The sequence below is a fragment of the Gavialis gangeticus genome, unplaced genomic scaffold, assembly GCF_001723915.1.
Source record: "Gavialis gangeticus isolate Ggan-Ray unplaced genomic scaffold, GavGan_comp1, whole genome shotgun sequence".
Classification (NCBI taxonomy): domain Eukaryota; kingdom Metazoa; phylum Chordata; order Crocodylia; family Gavialidae; genus Gavialis; species Gavialis gangeticus.
The window spans coordinates 61,442,696-61,460,788 of NW_017728995.1; the positions used below are offsets into that span (position 1 = coordinate 61,442,696).

Here is an 18,093-nt window from a genome sequence, read left to right on the forward strand (position 1 = left end):
AAAAAAAAAAAAAAAAAAAAAAACCCTTTCCACACTGAGTTTCCGAGGCAGAATTTTCAGTCTCCCTCCCCTACAGCACCCAGTTAAAGAAAAAAAAAAGAGAAAAACACAAGGTTTTTAGAAGGCCAACACCCACAATTTACAATAGAAGATAGTGAAGAAGCACTTCATTGTTGCAAATATTATTCCCTAAATCTTGGAAAAGGCAGGTAAATGTATCTCTATTTAAAATGTGACTCTTTCATTTCTACTTGCTATTACTGTCTTATCATATATTACTAAAAAAACTTGCTTAAAATATACTTAAAACCAATAGTTCACTGTGAAACAAGGTACATGAAGCATTGAAGGTACTATCAGTCCAAATGGCCATGTAAATAAAAATGGCTGAGATTTGGCTAGAAAGAAAAAAACTAAACTACAGACGTCAAACCAGGAAATACACAGCATTTTTAATAGATACTGGAAATAAGGAAAGGAACAGCTAGCAAAAGAGAATGGACAGTTGTAGAGTAGTTTAAGAGTCGTGCAGTATAAGAGCACAGTACTCTCTTTTATGATACCACTGTACCTGGATACTCCCTGACCCTTATAATACCTGAAAGAACATGGTTGCTTCTAAGAAATTTTCCCTACCATGTATCTTTGTGACTGATATTTGTAATCCAAATCTTAAACTTGGCAATGCTCAACAGCTGAAGCCCTAAATGAATCATCTGGCAACTCTCTCCCCTAGCAGATAGATTTGAGCTAGGCTGTATAGAGATTTGGAGCTGCCATCAGCATGATGATGATGCACAATGCCATCTCTTTTTTCATCCAATCCAGGCCCTGCAGTCTCAGTCTTTATTTAGTGTCTGGCTACAGATGGGGACTGGATATAGGTGAAGCAATTGAAGCTGAACCCAGACAAGGCAGAGGTGGTGGTGGTCTCTGGCAGATTTCATGACCTGGGTGCAATTCAAGGTGTTTTTGACCCACATGGCTATAAACTACAAATCCAAGGAACTGCCTTTTCCTACATGTCCCATTACAACCTGTAAGGTCAGCCAAGAGCAACCTCTTCCAAGTACCATCTGTATGCATAGGAAGAGGGAGAAAAAAAATATTTAGGGGAGGGGGGTGGGGGGGCTGAGCTCGTGTAGCTCCCTTCCCCATCAGGCAAGTCTGTAGGGGAAGGGATGGGGGGGGAGAGGAAAGGGCCACAGGAAGGAGAACAGATTGAGGCCCCAGCGGTGAGGGAGGGAGCAGGAAACAGGCAGGAGCAGGGGTTGGAGTGAGTGGGGCCCTAGCCAGACTGGGTAGTGGGACAAGCGGAGACCTGGGGGGCACATGCCCCCCTGACCTGTGGGCAAGGCACAGGCAGCTGCCACTGCATGCTGGCATTTACTCCCTGCTTTAGCTGCCCTGGGAGCAGCACAACACCACGTGCCTGCCACCACTAGGCGGCGGGACACGTGGAGTTGTGCAGCTCTCGGGGCAGCAGGGCTCAAAGCCCAGTGCACAGTGGCAGTCACCCCCGCCACATGCAGAGATGGGGAGGGGGCACATGGCCTCTGCTTGTCCCACTACCCAACCCAGCCGGGGCCCCACTCACCCTAACCCCTGTTCCTACCTGTGCCCTTTTGCTTCCGTCATCGCTGGGGCCTCGGTCTGCGCCCCCCACAGCAGTAAGGGAGGGACTGGGGCAGGGGAAGGTGCTGTACAGCTGGGGCAGGGTGCAGAACGGAGCTGCGAGTGGCTCATCCTAGGGGCATGGGGAGATTGGCTCCCATCACAGCATGCACCCCAGGAGGGCATGGGAGACATGTGCCCCAGATCTGAGCGTATGGTGGGGCAGGCTGCCACTGCAGGCTGAGGCCAGCCAGCAGCAGTGCTTGGAGGGGAGTTGAGGGATTACAGCGAACTTTGGGGTGGCTGCAGCCCCCCCACCTGTATTCCCCGTCCCAGCACCACCACCACCTGCCCCAGCCCCCTCAGTGGGAAGAGCCCGATGCTGCCCCCAGCTTCAGTCCGCAGAGGCAGCCTGGCCTACCCTGCGCGCACATCTTGGGGTACACCCCCATGCCCTCCCTGCATGCACATAGCAGCAGGAGCCCCCAGATGAGCTGTTCATGGTGCTGTCCTGCGCCCTGTCCCAGCTGTGTAGCACTTGCCCCTGCCCCAGCCCCACACCCTTCCTCACTGCTGCGTGCGTACCCCTCCCCATTCCTGTCGCAGCTGCCCAGAGCCCACCGCCCTGTGTCTGGGGGGCGCTAAGTCCCATTAGCCTCAGCCTTCCACCACCTATGTTTGTATGCCAAATTTGTTTGGTGAAAACATGTAGGAAGGTCGTTCTCAGCAGTCATTCCTGAGTTCTGGAACTCCTTCCCCCACAACCTTGCAGTTCATCAGCACCCAAACCTAGACACTTCTGAAAGTGGTATACGACCATTTTATTTACTGCATTATCTGGGGAGCTTTCATACTATTTTATTTTAATATGTTTATTCCATTTTTATAATTAATCAAAAATGGCAGCTTACAAAAAAAAAGATTTAATTATAAAAATGGAATAAATATATTAAAATAAAATAGTATGAAAGCTCCCCAGATAATGCACCCAAATTTACCCCTATCTACTAATGGCATGCCTACATAAAATGGTTTGGAAAGGCTGCTGCATTTATCAGTGTTTCTGCAGTGTCAAGACAGCCAGGGTGACATGGAATTCATTCCTCAAAGCAAAGTAAACAGTTAAACCCAGGAACAGACATCAGTGTGAAGAGACATTTGACAGACAAAGCTCCTTCCTCAAACACACACAGCTTTAAACCACAGGTGTCAAACTCATTTGGTCCTGCATGCCCGATGAGAGGTGCAGAGCTCACTCACGGGCCAGATCAGGCCCAGAGACCACCCCGGGCCCACATGCCTGATCCAGCACTGGCAGCACTCACCCAGGCTGGTCCAGGATGCTGGCCTGAGTGGGTATTATACACCCTGGACACTGTGCAGGGGGATGGTCCAGCACATCAAGAAATGTAGCATGAGCGGCTAGATTATGGGGCTCCACAGGCTGCATGCAGCCTGTGGGGAAAATGTTTGATACCCCTGCTTTACACAAACAGGAATGTTAACAGACACTGGTAAACTGACTTTCTAGGTGACACTATTTTCACATTGGACTAGGTAGAAGAGTATGCCTATTTAAAATAATAGAAGTGTAACAGGCAGTAAGACCAACAAGGTAGTAAATATAGTAGATACAGCAAGCTGTATCACTAATATGAAACACAGTATTTAAAAAATTTCCCCAGCAGGAAAAGCTCTCTAAGCAAGCTGGTGTTTCTGGCCAGGTAATATTTAGCATGTGCTGAAAATACCTTGAAAATTAGCTACAATTAAGCCAAGTCAGATGTTAAGCCAAGATTCCCAAAGAGGTCCCATAAAAAGGAGCTAACTTTTTGACAATCTCAGTATTTCAAAGCTTGACAAGCTCAAACTCTCAAGTGATTCTTTTTTACCTGACTTCCACCAGATCATTGGGTTTATAGCTGGGATGAAGGAAGAACCAAACTTTCTTGACAAAATGATTTATGCTGGGTTCTCTCCGAGAGCCTCTTACATACACCATCCATTTATGGGTTGACTGATCGTTCTCCTCTCTCTTGTCAGGAGGAATGTACCTGGCAGAAAGCAAAAAAAAATATTAAACATACAGAAAATTTTTCTCTTTTCAATCCCGTTTGGAAAGGTATGTTGAGTTACTGGAACTGTATAAAGCTAACTTATGTCTAATCTGTTGTACATTTTGGGGTCATCTTAATTCTATCTTCCAACAATTCATCAAACCTCGCAAACCCCTTATCCTCCAGAAAAGTATATGAAGGGCTTTTAATAATCTTGCTTTATGTGCATTTTCCTGGTGTCCTTGCTCGTTTGCTGCTGTTTAGAGTGAAACAACTTCTCATTCATTTCTTTCTTTAAGCTTTACTTCCAATTTTTAGTATTTATCTTATCGTGGCACCAGCAAGAGAATTTTCCTACTAAACCCCCTTCATTAAGTTTTGAAAATATCAATCACCTTGAAAAATATTTTGCAAACACCAGACTTGAACTCTAGCATCATAAATACCTAGATTGAATGTGAACGAACTAATTACAATAAATTCTACTGGGCAAAGTCTAGCTCTGAATTCAGATTGTAGGGGTGCTTTTGAGACCTATCAAACAGCATTAGCACACAAGCTGATACTTCCTACTTCAAGGGATGGGGAAAAACCTGATTTGAGAATAACGCTATAGTTTGATGGCCAGAAGGTGAGCTAATCTAAGACTTGCAGAATGAAGAACTTCTTTATTTTCTTTTTAAATGCATCCTTTACCCTTTCATTTCAATGTTTTAAAATGTTCCATTCGGGGGGGGAATGCTACAAAAACTTCAAATAAACTTCTTTGATGTTTTCCTAATTTTTACATGTTATTTCCCATAATGAGGTGGGTTTAGCTTCTTTCCTACCATACTGCCAATTTTTGACCAGTTTGAAAACAGAAAGTGTTCTGATTTGTTGAAGTGTTCATAACTATGTCTTTCTGTTTATTACCCTACCACAGCCAGAACCAAGTTCCACTGATGCTGGGATATGCCTGCACTAGGCTTATCCACAGTTTGTTCACATTATGTTTGGCCATGCCCAATGACACTAGACTCAAACTGAAAAAATGACTGATTAAAATTAAAAAACTTAGCAAAAATGTTGCCAGGAACTCTGATCAGGCACAAAATTATTTTTCATTTGCTTTCACCTTCATTCAACAGCTTCTGCAATATAACCAAGCAATTAAAAATATATAGCTATGCCCACAATTGGAACGACACAGCAGTTGATCATTACCATCTGGGATTCTTCCATTTATGCTTCAGAGCTTGCCAGGGCTACCTACCAACTCTCAATATTCCTTCTTCCCCAAACCACTTCCCATCTCATTCACAACAGGCATGACACACAATCCCTTGGCCACCACATATTGCTAAGACCCAGCAGGGACAGGATTAAAGATGCTAGTACAACTCTTGATTGAAGAGTCCACCCTTGTTTAGTGACCCTACAGCAATTATTTGTTGTTCCCCAAATTTAACTCAAACTCAATTTGACAGCTAGGAGTTACGCCCTTGGATACTAACTTGGAGACATTGCCAACAACTATTGTTTTCTTCACAAAGAGCCGTGACGTCTCCTCACTTGACAGACCAGCATTTCGCTGCCCTGCTTTCTGAGCGCTCAAAACACCGGAAGTGTCCTGAAGGAAAAATAAAAAAAATAAAAATTTACTTGGATGCTGCTTTGGTTGGTGCTAGAAAGTAAGGTACTGTTTAAAACCCAGTCCATCCAATGAAAGACCAATCACAACGTTCCCAAAACACAGATATTTAAATTATTAAATGTACACATTTAAACAATTCATCTATAACAAACGCTGTAGGGCAATGCTTAGTTTGGGTTGTCTGCCAGGGAATGGAACTTGGGTGACAACTTTCAAAAGTGACTTATGATTTTAGGCGCCCTGTTTGAAAGAGACTTGATTTTCAGAAATCATAGTGCACATGCTGCCTGAAAACCAAGTCCCTGAAGAGCATCTGAAGTTGTGCGCCCAAAATCATTAGCTGCCTTTGGGAGTTGGCCCTGTTTTCTTAAAGCCAAATTCTGCCCCCTGCTGCTTGCCACCTGTGACTTCAGTGGCAGCACCAGGCCTGTTTGGTGGCAGAATCTAGCTCCTACCCAGAGAATGAAGGTCAACAAGATGCTGCCAACATCCAAAGTCAGTGAATCCATAACAATCAGCTGGTATAATAAAAACCAATGTAAATGACCCTGAAGCACAATCTCTCTGATTAACTGAAGGACCAGTCCACATGGTGAAGTAATTATGTAACCTGGTACATAACAAAGATGTGTCATTTGCAAGAGGACTACATATATTTTTCTGGGCTCTGACGGACAGAAATCACTGTCCTGAGACTACATCAGGACCTTCAGTAGCCTGAAAATACATTGGGTCAGCAACGAAAATGGCATTTTTGTGTGCTGGTAGTTTAGAGAACAACAGATCAGATCCAGACTTGGATGCAGGGTCAGGCCAGAAAGCAACGGACACAATTCAAGTTCCTTCCTGCCACTCAGCAGTGCTCCAAGGCAGAATGAAGCCTCTCCTGATAGATTTCTACTCTACAAACTTTGCCAGGACACAACCACATCAGCCAGAAGTGTGATGAGAAAAGATCCCAAGAGACACAGCTGTGCCAACTAGTCCCAGGGTTTTACCAGCATAGCCAAGTCCATGCTAGAAACCCTCTGACAATGCGGCATACCAGTAGAGAACTCCCAGTGAGGACACAGCCTTGGCAAGACACTTTAGTCTCCAATGGACATTCCTGATCATCACTGAAGTTGTATTACATGTCTGATACAGAATACTGGCCGTTTCCATCAAATGTTACTGAACAGTTGCTAAGCTGCAGAATCTAGTTGCCTACAACGGGTCCTTTGTAGGGCTGTTTGAATCAGCTGTGTTTTGACTTGGTTTCTGATTCGGTCGTTTCGGAGGACAGCGATTCGTTTTAGTGTTTCAGATCGCTGTCCTGTTTCGTTTCAGCTGAATCTGTTTCAGAGATTCGGCTTTGCTGAATCTTCTCCAAATCTGTGTCAAATGGGCTGCAAGGAAAGCTTCGCACAGCCCTACCCAGCCAGGCAGGGGTTGGGGCCGGGGGCTGCCGGGCCCCAGTGGGGAGGAGGATGGGGCCCATGGGTAGCTCGCCCAGGGGAGGGCTGCTGCCCTCTCTGCAGGCAAGGAGACCCCCATGTGGATCTCTGATCCCTGTCACGCCAGGTTGCGGGGCAGGGAAGCAGCACACAGTGGCGAGCAAGCTTGCTGGTCCCTGCCATTTGACTCGGCTCCACAGAGAACAGAGATCCATGCCAGGGTCTCTTCATCGCTGCTGCCTGCCCCATGACCTCTGTTCCCTGCGGAGCCAGGTCGCATGGCAGGGACCAGCACTGCCCTGCCATGCGACCTGGCTCCGCAGGGAGCAGAGATCTGCGCCATGGTCTCGGTCTCCTCGTTGCCGCCGCCCTCCCTGTGCAACTCTGCATCGCTGGAGCAGCACAGGGCAGGCAGCAGTGGCGAGGAGACCCCTGGCATGGATCTCTGCTCCCTGTGAAGCCAAGTTACATGGCAGGGCAGCAGTGTACAGCTGTTTCCCTGCATGCCTCGCTCCAAAACTCCAAAATTCTCTGAAACATTTCCAAAATATTTAGGATGCCTTATTTCATTTCAGAGATGTTTCTGAGCCTTCTGTTTCAATTCAGATTCAGTGTTTTGGGTGCCAAAACAGCCCGAAACACCTCCAAAATGAAACAGCTGCCAAAACTTTGCACAGCCCTAGTCCTTTCCCTCCTGACAGATTAAAGAGGTTCTACTGCAACAGTATCAACTGTTGATACTCCTATTTCCCTGTGATACATGGACAGGTTTATTAGCATTTTCTAGAAGGTCAAAGCAATTTTCTATTAGACATGCTTTGTCAAAGTCATACTCAGCAATTGTTAGGACTAAAGTCTTTACTCCTAGGCCCCGTAGGTAGCATTCCCAGCTGGGCAAATGGCTCACTAAGGGGCTTTAAATAAGAATGCCCTCGTGTAAAGGGAGCTCAGTATTAAGTACTGTCTGCCTCACAGACTCGCTGTAAGGCCTAGTTCATATGTTTGTAAAAGAGATGCATGTTCCTAAGATAATGAGCGCCACTGACTCTTCATGAATACAAGCCTGGGAACCTGAAAGGGAGTGGATTACTTTCTTTGGAACAACTGAAGAGAGTAAGTTCTACCCTGCAGACAGAGGAAAAATCTACCACGTGAAACTGCTTATGACTTCCCTGCGGGTCCAGTTAGGCATAGACAAGAGGGAAGGAGGACTGCTAAGTAGGGCTGTTTACAGTAAAGAACCTATTTTTCTGGAGGAGAAAGGACTATTTATACTTTTGCTCAGAGTATGTTAATTTTCAACCTTTCTGTTCCGTTCATCAGAGGTAAGGGAGCTAAAGACAGGGTACAAGTTTGTGTCTCTTATGAGAATGAGGGATTTCTAGCTCCCTGTTTCTGAGGGAAAGAGGGGGTTGTGTGTTTCAACATCCTCAGGATGATCTAACCAATGACAATAACCTTGCCAGTTGGCATGTTGTACCTAGGGACAGCAAGCAGGCCAAGCCCAGATCCAGCAATTCTGAAAACTTCACCTACTATAAGTGATGCAACTTTCTTGGGATATAAAACCAGGCCACAGTACTAGTAACAGACCAATCCAAAATGGCAAGATTCCCAGTGGGTCAGTAGAAAGCTACAAACTTAATGACTTCCCTAAAATTTTGTTGGGAATTACAAACTGCTACACAGGGCTTGTCTTTGCTTTCTTTGTTACAAATAAAGCATTAACTTTACCATGGTGGTGATTCTAATCAGAGTTAGAGTTCCATCAGGGAGCACTAACACAATTACTACATAGCTCCAGAATTTTCCAGTCTGACTACTCTGTTTTGAGAGACTACCTCCAGCAGCCTTAACTGGAGTGCAGAGAACTCAAGTTACTTCCACAGTTAAGACAGATGCTGGGCAAGTCTGAAATCCTGGCTGAAAGCAATGGAATGAGCTGTTAGTCGAAGGGCAGCTAGAAGTCTGGAGAGCTTGGTGAAGAAACACACATACCTCAGAGCCAGGACAATTTCCACTGGTAGGTGGGTAAGAAGTCCTGTGATCACAAGAGCCTTCAACCCTTTCTCCCACCCTCTTTAAACATTATCACCATTGCTCAAGCTTTTTTTTTACCCGTCCAGTGCCTCTATTTGGTCTCTGATCCAGGTTGTTCGTCAATCGTTCTTCCACATCTAGATTGCCATTGTCTTTGTCCAGAAGGAAATCAGTGTGCTGAGATAGCGAGTCACTTTCTGAGTGATTGGCAGATGGAGTGTCTGACCCCTGGTTAGCAGGAGAGGATGATCTGGATGGTGATTCCAAGAACTTCTTGATTGAAGGATGATTAAAAACCATAGAGTCACATGTCTTGGTTCCCTGCAATAAGAGAGTCCAGGAAGATCTGTTAATTTTTCCAGACCAGAAAAAATTGGGTCTATCTATGCCAAAAAAGGAAGAGCAAAATATCAGTGCGCAGAAATAAACAACTCATGAGTAAAGCATGTCCCTCCAAACATTGTTTTAGGAAGATGGGCCCAAAATGTTGCCAATTCCAATGCTTCAGCCTCCCTGATCCTAGAAATCTATCTGACTTTGGAACTGAAGCCTGCAACATATGCAGATTACTTTGCAGACTGCTGCTAGATGAAAAAACAAAAAAGTTTCCTTTTGCTTGCAAGCACATACACTCTCACAGTACGAGCAATAGCATCACACTGCATAAGTTGCTTGATTCTTGCTGGTAGACAGGGAGTTTAAGTGCACTAGCTCAAGAGTCAGCAACGTTTTTGAGCCAAGTGCCAAAAACACCAGCAACCTCAACTGGTAAGATGTTGGCATGCAAGGGGCAGATGGCAGGGGAGGTGTGAGGTGCCTGATCCTTGTGGCAGCTCAGCCCTGACCCCTTCCCTGCCAATTGCCCAGAGATGTGCATGCCAAGCAAAATGTCTTTGTGTGTCACACTCTGGCACCCATCCCAGGGCTTGCCTACCCCTGCACTAGCTTCTTCATCATGGTATTACACTTGGGGCTTTATAAAGGCCTAAGAGACAAGCTGCATCCATCAGTGCCCTGTCTGCTCACAAAAATTAATCAGAAGGTCAAGAATAATTTGATTACAAATGCCTGCAAGGCATACCAAACCTGATATACTACATCTAATCTTATCTCTTTCTTAACATAGGGCCTCTGTGGGTGACATGTAAAAAATAACAATAAAAAGCCAAAACATGCACTTCCCACGCATAACGAGGCTTAAGAGGTCTGCTTGTTTTTAAACTTATAGATATCAACAAATATGCATATCTATGTATTTAAGTTTCACCAAGGAAGCTTCCTTAGGAAAGACAGGGAACGGATGCAAGTTCTCTCAGCCTTCAACCAAAAAGGCTGGAGTTGGGGAGTTGGAATCTTTGGCCTGGGATTTCCAAAAGTGCTTCTGAAAATTCCATTGCTGATAACAAACTTTCTTCCCAACAGTCTATGAGGCATTTGGATTTAAAAAGCTGTTAAAAAGCATATCTTCCCCTTCCTTGATTCTGAGTTTTGACTTCTTCAGTACTTTGCAATATAATAATCTTACCAGGCTTTCAGAAAGTATTCATGAAAAATAGGGTAGAAAAGATTTAAACCTCTACCGTAAACCTCCCCAAATACCCAAACAGAACTGATTTTAAATCCTTGCACCAAAGGAGGAAAAAAGTCTATATCCTGTTTTGTTTTCCTTTAACCCTGGAAAGGAACACTTTACTTTCTAATGTGAAGGAAAAGGTAATAAACACTTTAATCTACCAGTACGTATTAAGTTCATTTGCTAAGAAAAGTTGTTTGTTTTCATATTATAAATGTATTATACATGTTAAGCATAGCTGCCTGAAAACTTGCAGGCATTTAAACTGCAAGAGTCACTTTACTGGAACTGAAAGTAAAACTGTGATAGGTAGCAATAAAACAAATTAATATTAACTACATTTTAAAACAAGTGGCTAAATGGCAACGATCATAAAAATACAAGCACCTTAGCCAGCATGGAAATTAGACCCTTGGAGAGGGTTCAAATAAAAATACACCTGGACTTTACTACCAGAAACAGATTCATAAAACCTAAAGGACAAAACCACTTAGGGAAATGTCTGTAGTTTTTTTAGCCAATTAAGAGCAAGAATAATTTTTTAAAAGAATTTTGTACTTGTGACATGTAAGAGTCTCAGCAAGCAAAAGCAAACTTTACATGATGAAGTGCAATGTACAAGTTCTTTGCTATTATGTCTTACTATGGTACAAGAGGGAGTGCTTAGAAAGATCAGAAGCCAGCTCAGTTGTCAAACACAGACAATCAAAAAACCCCCCAGGGAAATAGATACACTCCTCCCTATACCACCAAACTCCTTCTTCATGCCAGTTCTTCAACATGCATTTGGGGAGGCAAGAAAGCAAGCTAAAGGTTTTTAAAAGCCTCTTGGAAATCACAAAAGAACAGCAGTGCAAGAAAAGCAACCTTGCTGGATCTAACCATGCATCTGGGAATCACAGAGGCCAGGCAAGGCCAGGGCTTTCAGCTGACAGCCCTGCATTTTGTAGTATCATTTGAAACAGTAAGCAGAACTGAGACAAAAGTGTCCCAAAACCCCCAAAACTGGTAACCTCAAGGTGAACGGCAAATCAAAAATGAATCTGAAGTTAATCCCAGGAATTTGGTCTTAACACGCTCACTGATTAGCCAGAGGGACTTAGCATTCAGTAGTAAGTATCAGTTTCTGATTTTCCCCCTTTTGAAGCCTCTGTGGTACTTCCTGGTTCACTGCAGACATTCTATAAAGCCATGAATGCAGTGCAAATGTAAGGACAGTTTAGGGTTCAGGCACTGAGACAGAGAAGATATGCATTTCTCCTCCCAGTTTGACCACACACTTCCTCTCTAATTCAGGACATGTCACTAAATCCCTCTGTTGCCTGCATTCCTCCCCTGTAAAATGGAAGATAATGATCCTACTCCAAAGCGTGCCGCACAGACACATTTATTAACAGCTGTGACCTGAGCTGTGCTCACACACTGCTGGTGAACACTGCAGAAGTCAGTTACTTCAGGTCATATATTAAAAGGTGGCCACCCTAGGAGACCCTTTTAACTGTTTATAATTCATCTGAGCCAAATGCCTCTGCAGCCTGGTCAGTGATAGCACATATATCTGTGTACAACTCAGTTTTCATTTTTCCACTGCAGTTCAGATTGCAAGCTTTCTACCTCTGTGTACTTCAAAAGCAAAATACAAAAACCGATCAACTCATGAATTTATGCTCTCTACCTTGGCCAATATTCTCAAGTCTCATTATTCCAAAGTAATTTTTACCTCTCCTGCTTTAAGAAGACCAGCAGATGCATAATAGTTAGCCACAATGCAGGCACGCAGCTTATCCATCGTTCTTCTTGCCTCGATCAGGCGCTATAAAAAGAAAGATACCGTATTATAAAGTACAGCAAAAGCAGCACTTTCCAATACTCCTTGATGCAAACAGATGTTAGCTGCTTTTAAGAACATGACCTTTGTACCTGATCTATGACTTCAATTTCATGTTCCTTATTCTTCATTTCAACAGAAAACTGCTCTTTAATAATTGTCTCAATCTTCTGCACAGCAGCATCTCGAGCTGTTCAAAGACATACATGCAAATAAAAAGAGAAGGACGGTTTCAGAGGCAAATATTTCTAAATGAAACAATTGGAGGAATATAAAAAGAAAGAAAAGTAAAATGCAGAGGTCCTGGACTGAGCCCAAGAAGTTGGAAAGCCTCTCTGCCAATCTCTTTTACTTCTTTTTGGCATCAAATCAAAATTTGTCTATAAAATGACAAAGCCTGTCAGCTGAGTTATATAAAAGTTTTTTTGTTTGTTTTTTTTAAACAATGAGCCTGCAGACTCATCAGCAGAAGCAGGAAAGTGGTAGAAATTCAGGGGCTACTTTCTGTCATTTTTACCCAAAGCTATATAATACTGCAAAAAGAACCGTGGCAAGAGAAGACTGCATCTTACAATACAAAGGGAAGTACATACATTTTTTCTATTCTCTTAGGCTGTCTATGCTTTAATGAGAATTACATCACACCAGTGTGGCATCTCATTAGTAAAGCACAGCCCTAAAGCAGATGTTGAGCTCTGTTACGAAGCTGGGTTTACAACAATCTAAATACACCCATATGAATTTCCTTAACATAGATAGGACTATATTTCTGTTGAATAATTTCATTCAAATTCTTGCAGGTAGCAACACAACAACAGACAGGTGTCAGGGTCCCTTCTCTGGCCTAAAAACCATACAACTTATAACATATCTACAACATGCCTTTGAACCAAGTGAAAGTATCAAGAGGTCCCTTCACTCTCCTGAAATATAAAATAAAAGACTTGTCACTGTTACCAGGAGACGAGAGAAAGGCTTAGATCCCTTTTAAAAATAATCTCTTTTCACAGGTATACCCAGAAGGATAGGCAACAGATTCAGAGTCAGTTTGGACCTAGCAAGATTAAATCTAGAATACCGTCATCCAATACAAAGCACCTTCCTGTACTCCCTTGAAGCATGGAATAAACAAGGGTGGATTACTTTAAAGTGATTACTTTTAATCATGAATTAAACTATTGAGCAAGAATCCCAGATTTAAATAACCAATTTTAATCTTGTCTTGCATTTAAGATTTTTAACTATTTTCTTAAAGAAAAATTGATTTGCGCTGGTTGACCATTAACACCTGTTGATAAAATATAGTTGTTAGACTAAAGTTAGACCTTATTTTTGCTTGTCATTTTCTAATTCCTACCCTGGCCTCTCAAACGCTATTTGGATGGAAACTGCAATTCAATTAAAATGCATAAAAACAGGATTTTAAAACCTTTACTCTCTAATTAAATGACCTACAATGTGCTATATACATAAAAAAGAAAGGTAAGTTTATCTAAACAAATTTTGTGTTTAAAACTGAGTTAGTGAACATTAGAGGTGCACCGTACATTGGTTGCTTATCAGATCAGCACTGATAAAAGGGAAATTTACATTATTGGCTATCAGCTTTTGACTGTTGTCACCAATAATGTTCTTCGATAATTATGCCTTCTGGCTGGGGCCCAGGGATGTCTGGGTTCCCTCCCACCTGCCAGGCCAGGGCAGGGTCCTTACTCTGGCATGGAACCTGGCCCAGAGACCACCCAGCCCTGGGCAGCCTCAGGCTCAGGCACCTGCCCCCAGGCTGGGGTAGAAGGGCAGGGGCTGCAACTAGCATGGGCACGTTTATATGTGCTCCAGGAGTGTGTGTGCATGCGCGTGTGGGGTGGTGACACTTTAAGTAAAGCAGCTCCGAAAGCCACGCTAATTAAAGTGCCTCCATATCTCCTCTATCAGCATCCCCACCCTTAGAAATGGAGGTTTCAGGGGGGAAGGGGGTGCTTGAACTGAAGCTTGTTTGACAAGGTTTAGTTTAAGCACTCCCACCCACCATTTTTAAGCGCAGGGATGCTGATGCACAAAACACTGAAGTCTGCTGGAGCGCAGTAATTCACACTCCAGCAGACTTGATTAATATAGTCTGCTTGACATGCTGTAATTCCAATGCATCAAAGCAGCCTTTGTATATAGGCACCTCTGAGGCGCTGTATCCAGAACAGTGGGGCCAGGTGCAGGTGAGGTGGCAGAAGGCCTACAGCAAGTCCTTTATTCAGCAAACAGATTTATGCTACACCATGTTGCACCATGTGACAGGGTAGGTTTGATTTAAATCAAATAAATTTAAATCACAATTCAAAACACTGGTCAGGAAGCCTCAATTTAATCACTGTTTTCAACAAAAAGCACTTTCTTTTTGTTTGGTATTCTCTATTCATTTAACTTCTTGAAACTTTGCACTTTCAGAGAGGTAAGGGCTTGCCTGTGCATACACAAACTTGCAGAGAGACAATAGGGCTGATGGGTGGTTAATCAGATACGTTCTCTCTCATCTCCCTATACTGCTGTTAACAAGAATTTTCTCTCTGGGGAGACAAATCCAGTTTAAGAACTGAAGCTAAGCATTACAGAGATGCTTAATGGGATCTTCTAGACCGGGGTGGGCAAAATACAGCCCACAGTCCAGATGAGGCCCACAAGGCCATTCTATCGGGCCCACGGGGCCCCTAAAAAATTTAGAAAATTAATATTGATCTGTCCTTGGTTCCTGTCAAAAATGACAGGAGTCAGGGGCAGTAAGACCCCGGGAAAGCCCAGCAGGCTCTCACAACAGCAGGGTCCGCTCAGCCCAGCAGGGGCTGATGGCCTGGGGCCATGTGACTGCCCCTGCACCAGAAACTCAGGTAAGAGGAAGGGTGGGAAGGACCCCGAGGAAAGGCTGAACCCAGGGAAAAGCAGCCCCTGCTTGCCCCGTGGCCAGCACTCCCTGCTGCAGCCGTTCACAGCCCACGCGGGGCTGTCCTGAGCAGGCACAGGCTGTCCCACGAGGGCTGCAAGTAGCTGTAGCGTGGGGCACTGGGTGGGGGAGAAGCCACTTTTCCCCACACTCAGCAGCAGCTTGTAACCCGCCCCCGCTGCCAGCCTGGGCCTTGCGCTGGCTCCAGGCTCACCCGCCAGGGCTACCCTGCAGCAGCTGCGGCCCCCCGGCTTGCCACGCACAGAGGCAGGGGTGGCAAATGCTGCCTGGCGTGGCAAGCAGGGCAGGGGAGCTGCAGCTGCTGCCACTGTGCAACCCAAAGCCAGCGGGCCCCAGGCCGGCTGCAGGGCCGGGTTAGAAGCTGGTGCTGAGTACAGGGAAAAGCGGCCCCTTGCCTGCCCCACGCCCAGTACCCCATGCTGCAGCCGCTCGCAGCCCGTGTGGGGCTGCCTGTGCCTGCTCAAGACAGTACCGCATGGGCTGCGAGTGGCTGCAGCAGGGAGCACTAACCACGGGGCGGGCGAGAGGCCGCTTTCCCCCGAGTTCAGCATTAGCTCCTTCCCTGACAGTGAGCGCAGGTTCAGGGCTGCGTGCTGCCCCCAGTCTGTACCACAGGACTGGGGGCATGCTGGGAGTGAGCAGGTGCACGTGGCCCCCACTGGTGTCCCAGTGCCAGCGGGGCCCAGAGCAGGGCAACAAGAGTACAGGGTGCCAGCCAGTAGGGGCTCTATGGAGCCAGGCCAGGTCCCACCTCTCCCTATTGGTGCAGCCCAGCCCAGCTCCACAGACCTCTGCCAACCTGTGCCCTGCTCTGGGCCCCACCCATGCTGGCCCTGGGACATTGGCCCCAAGATGGTGACCAGGAGGCAGGGCACCTGTCAAGGGGCAGGGCTACCCATGTGGCCCTCGACAGCTTGCCAAAACTGGGTAAGCGGCCCTCCGCCCAAAATAATTGCCCGCCCCTGTTCTAGACTGAGTCCCACTGGGTAGAGTGGTTTTCTTTAATCTTTACCAGTCTGTAGAGGAGCCCCTGGGAACCCTATAAGAGTGGGCCCCTAATATAGTTCATGGCCAGTTATGACCTATTTATAAAATTTTTCAAAAAAGATTCCATGAATCTCAAATAGTATATAATTAGAAGTTATAATACCTATTCTATGATGACATATTTGAGTTTTAAAATATATTACAGACTAGCTGATTGCAAAGTATGTGCCGCAAATATTTTACGTGGAGGCAACACTAGTATTTCAACACAACAAACTTTAATATAGCACTTGAAGACATGCCATGCTACTGAATACAATGATTTCCTGAAGATGACTACAGAGAAGAAAGAAGCAGGGCAGGAAAAACTTGTGCCAAAGCAACTATCATTACATGAAGTAGGGGTGCACCGATAAAGATTTTCTTGGCGAATACCAATGGGTGATTATTAGCCAGCCATATCAGCTGATACCAATCTGAATGCTGACATGCGGCCCAGAAGCTTGGAGAGCAGCATCCAGCCTCTAAGTCTGGAGGGGGGGGGGCAAGGAAGGGTCATGGAGGAGGGCAGATCAAGGCCCCCACGGTAAGGGAGGAGTGGGGCTATCGGATGAAAAATCGTTAGGCACTTCAAACACTCTCCATTGGCCTATTCTCATCTTCAAGGGGTGCAGACTGAGCTCTGAATACTTTCCAAGAGGTTACAGCAGGATGTATAGACAAGGTGGAACAGCACTTACTACAATGCGGCAAAACCTTCTGGAGCAGAAACATGTACTTGGAGTGTATGCAGCTGACTATGAAATCCCTGCAATTCTCACTGTACATCAGTGAGGGCTGATGGAAAAAGTAGTGATAGTTGTAGCCCCTTTTGAAGAACTAGCATGTGAACTGAGTTCATCCTCAGCCTCTGCTTCTGATGTCATCCCATCCATTGTGGCTTTAAAAAGGCTTTTGAGCGAAGTTACAGATTTAGATCACAAAATTAAAACTATGAAAGTTACTTTGCTGGAAGCTGTGAAAACATGCTTTGCTGAAATTGAATCAGAACCTCTCTACAGCATTGCAATGCTACTGGATCCAAGATACAAGGACAGGTACTTTACCTGTCCTTGATAATCGGAGGTGACATGTAGGCGGGGCATGCAGGTGCATGTGTATCCCCTGAGCGTGGTGGCGCACCTCCTAGCAAAAGACACCACCGACACTGTAGGCAGCACCTGCGGGTGGTTGCTGCTTGCCACCCTGCCACTGACACTGTGCGTGGCGGCAGCGCTGAGTGTGTGGATGGCAGCAGGGGCAGCCGCCATTTGCGAGCTCCCCGCGCCACTGCACGCCGGGGGTGCGGGGGAGGGGGTGCTGTCAGCTGGCTGCACACAAAGCTGGTTGCATGGAGAAGCAGTGATACTTGGGTGCAGGAAAGTGGTGCCTGGTGGCGACACAGAGTGTACAGATGGTGGTGGCGGCCACGCGCAAGCTCCCTGCACTGCCGGCTCTGCATCTGGCTGGCTGTCAGCACCGCCCCCTCCACCCACCAGAAGGGGTAACCTGCTTTAAAAACTTAAAAAACCCCTGCCATATTGTATCAGCACTGCTCATACTGTCAATTTTCCATACATCAATCAGGATTTTTTGGCTGATGTGGCCGATAATGTCACTGATAAATGCCCCTGTGCATGCATGCACCATGCATGTGGCCAGGAGCACAGCCCAGCAGCATCCAGCTTGTAAGTCTGCTGCGGGGGAAGGGATGGTGGTGAGGAAGGGAATCAGTGTGGGGTGGGGGTAGATCGAGGCCCCTGTGGTGAGGGAAGGAGTGGGGCTCAGTCTGTCCAGCTGGGTGGGGCACTGGACAGAGCTGCAAGCTGATCATCTAGGGGGGTGCAAGGAGGGGGCTGGCTCCCACTGCTGCGCGCACCCCCGGGGCAAGCACAGAGGGCGTTTGCCCCAGGATCTGTGCGCGGGGCAA

General features: G+C 45.7%; 1 protein-coding gene across 5 annotated transcripts in view; it reads right to left on the bottom strand.

The window, feature by feature from the left end:
* The window catches only part of YEATS2 (YEATS domain containing 2), a 91,161-nt gene that overhangs the window by 54,232 nt on the left and 18,836 nt on the right, over positions 1-18,093 (bottom strand). For all 5 annotated transcript variants that reach the window (XM_019503701.1, XM_019503699.1, XM_019503698.1 and 2 more), the window contains exons 3-7: positions 12,277-12,374; positions 12,077-12,169; positions 8,862-9,104; positions 5,168-5,283; positions 3,507-3,668 (exon numbers count right to left, since the gene is read on the bottom strand). In XM_019503701.1, coding sequence (XP_019359246.1) covers positions 3,507-3,668; positions 5,168-5,283; positions 8,862-9,104; positions 12,077-12,169; positions 12,277-12,374 — 712 coding nt within the window. The remainder of the gene's footprint in view (positions 1-3,506; positions 3,669-5,167; positions 5,284-8,861; positions 9,105-12,076; positions 12,170-12,276; positions 12,375-18,093) is intronic.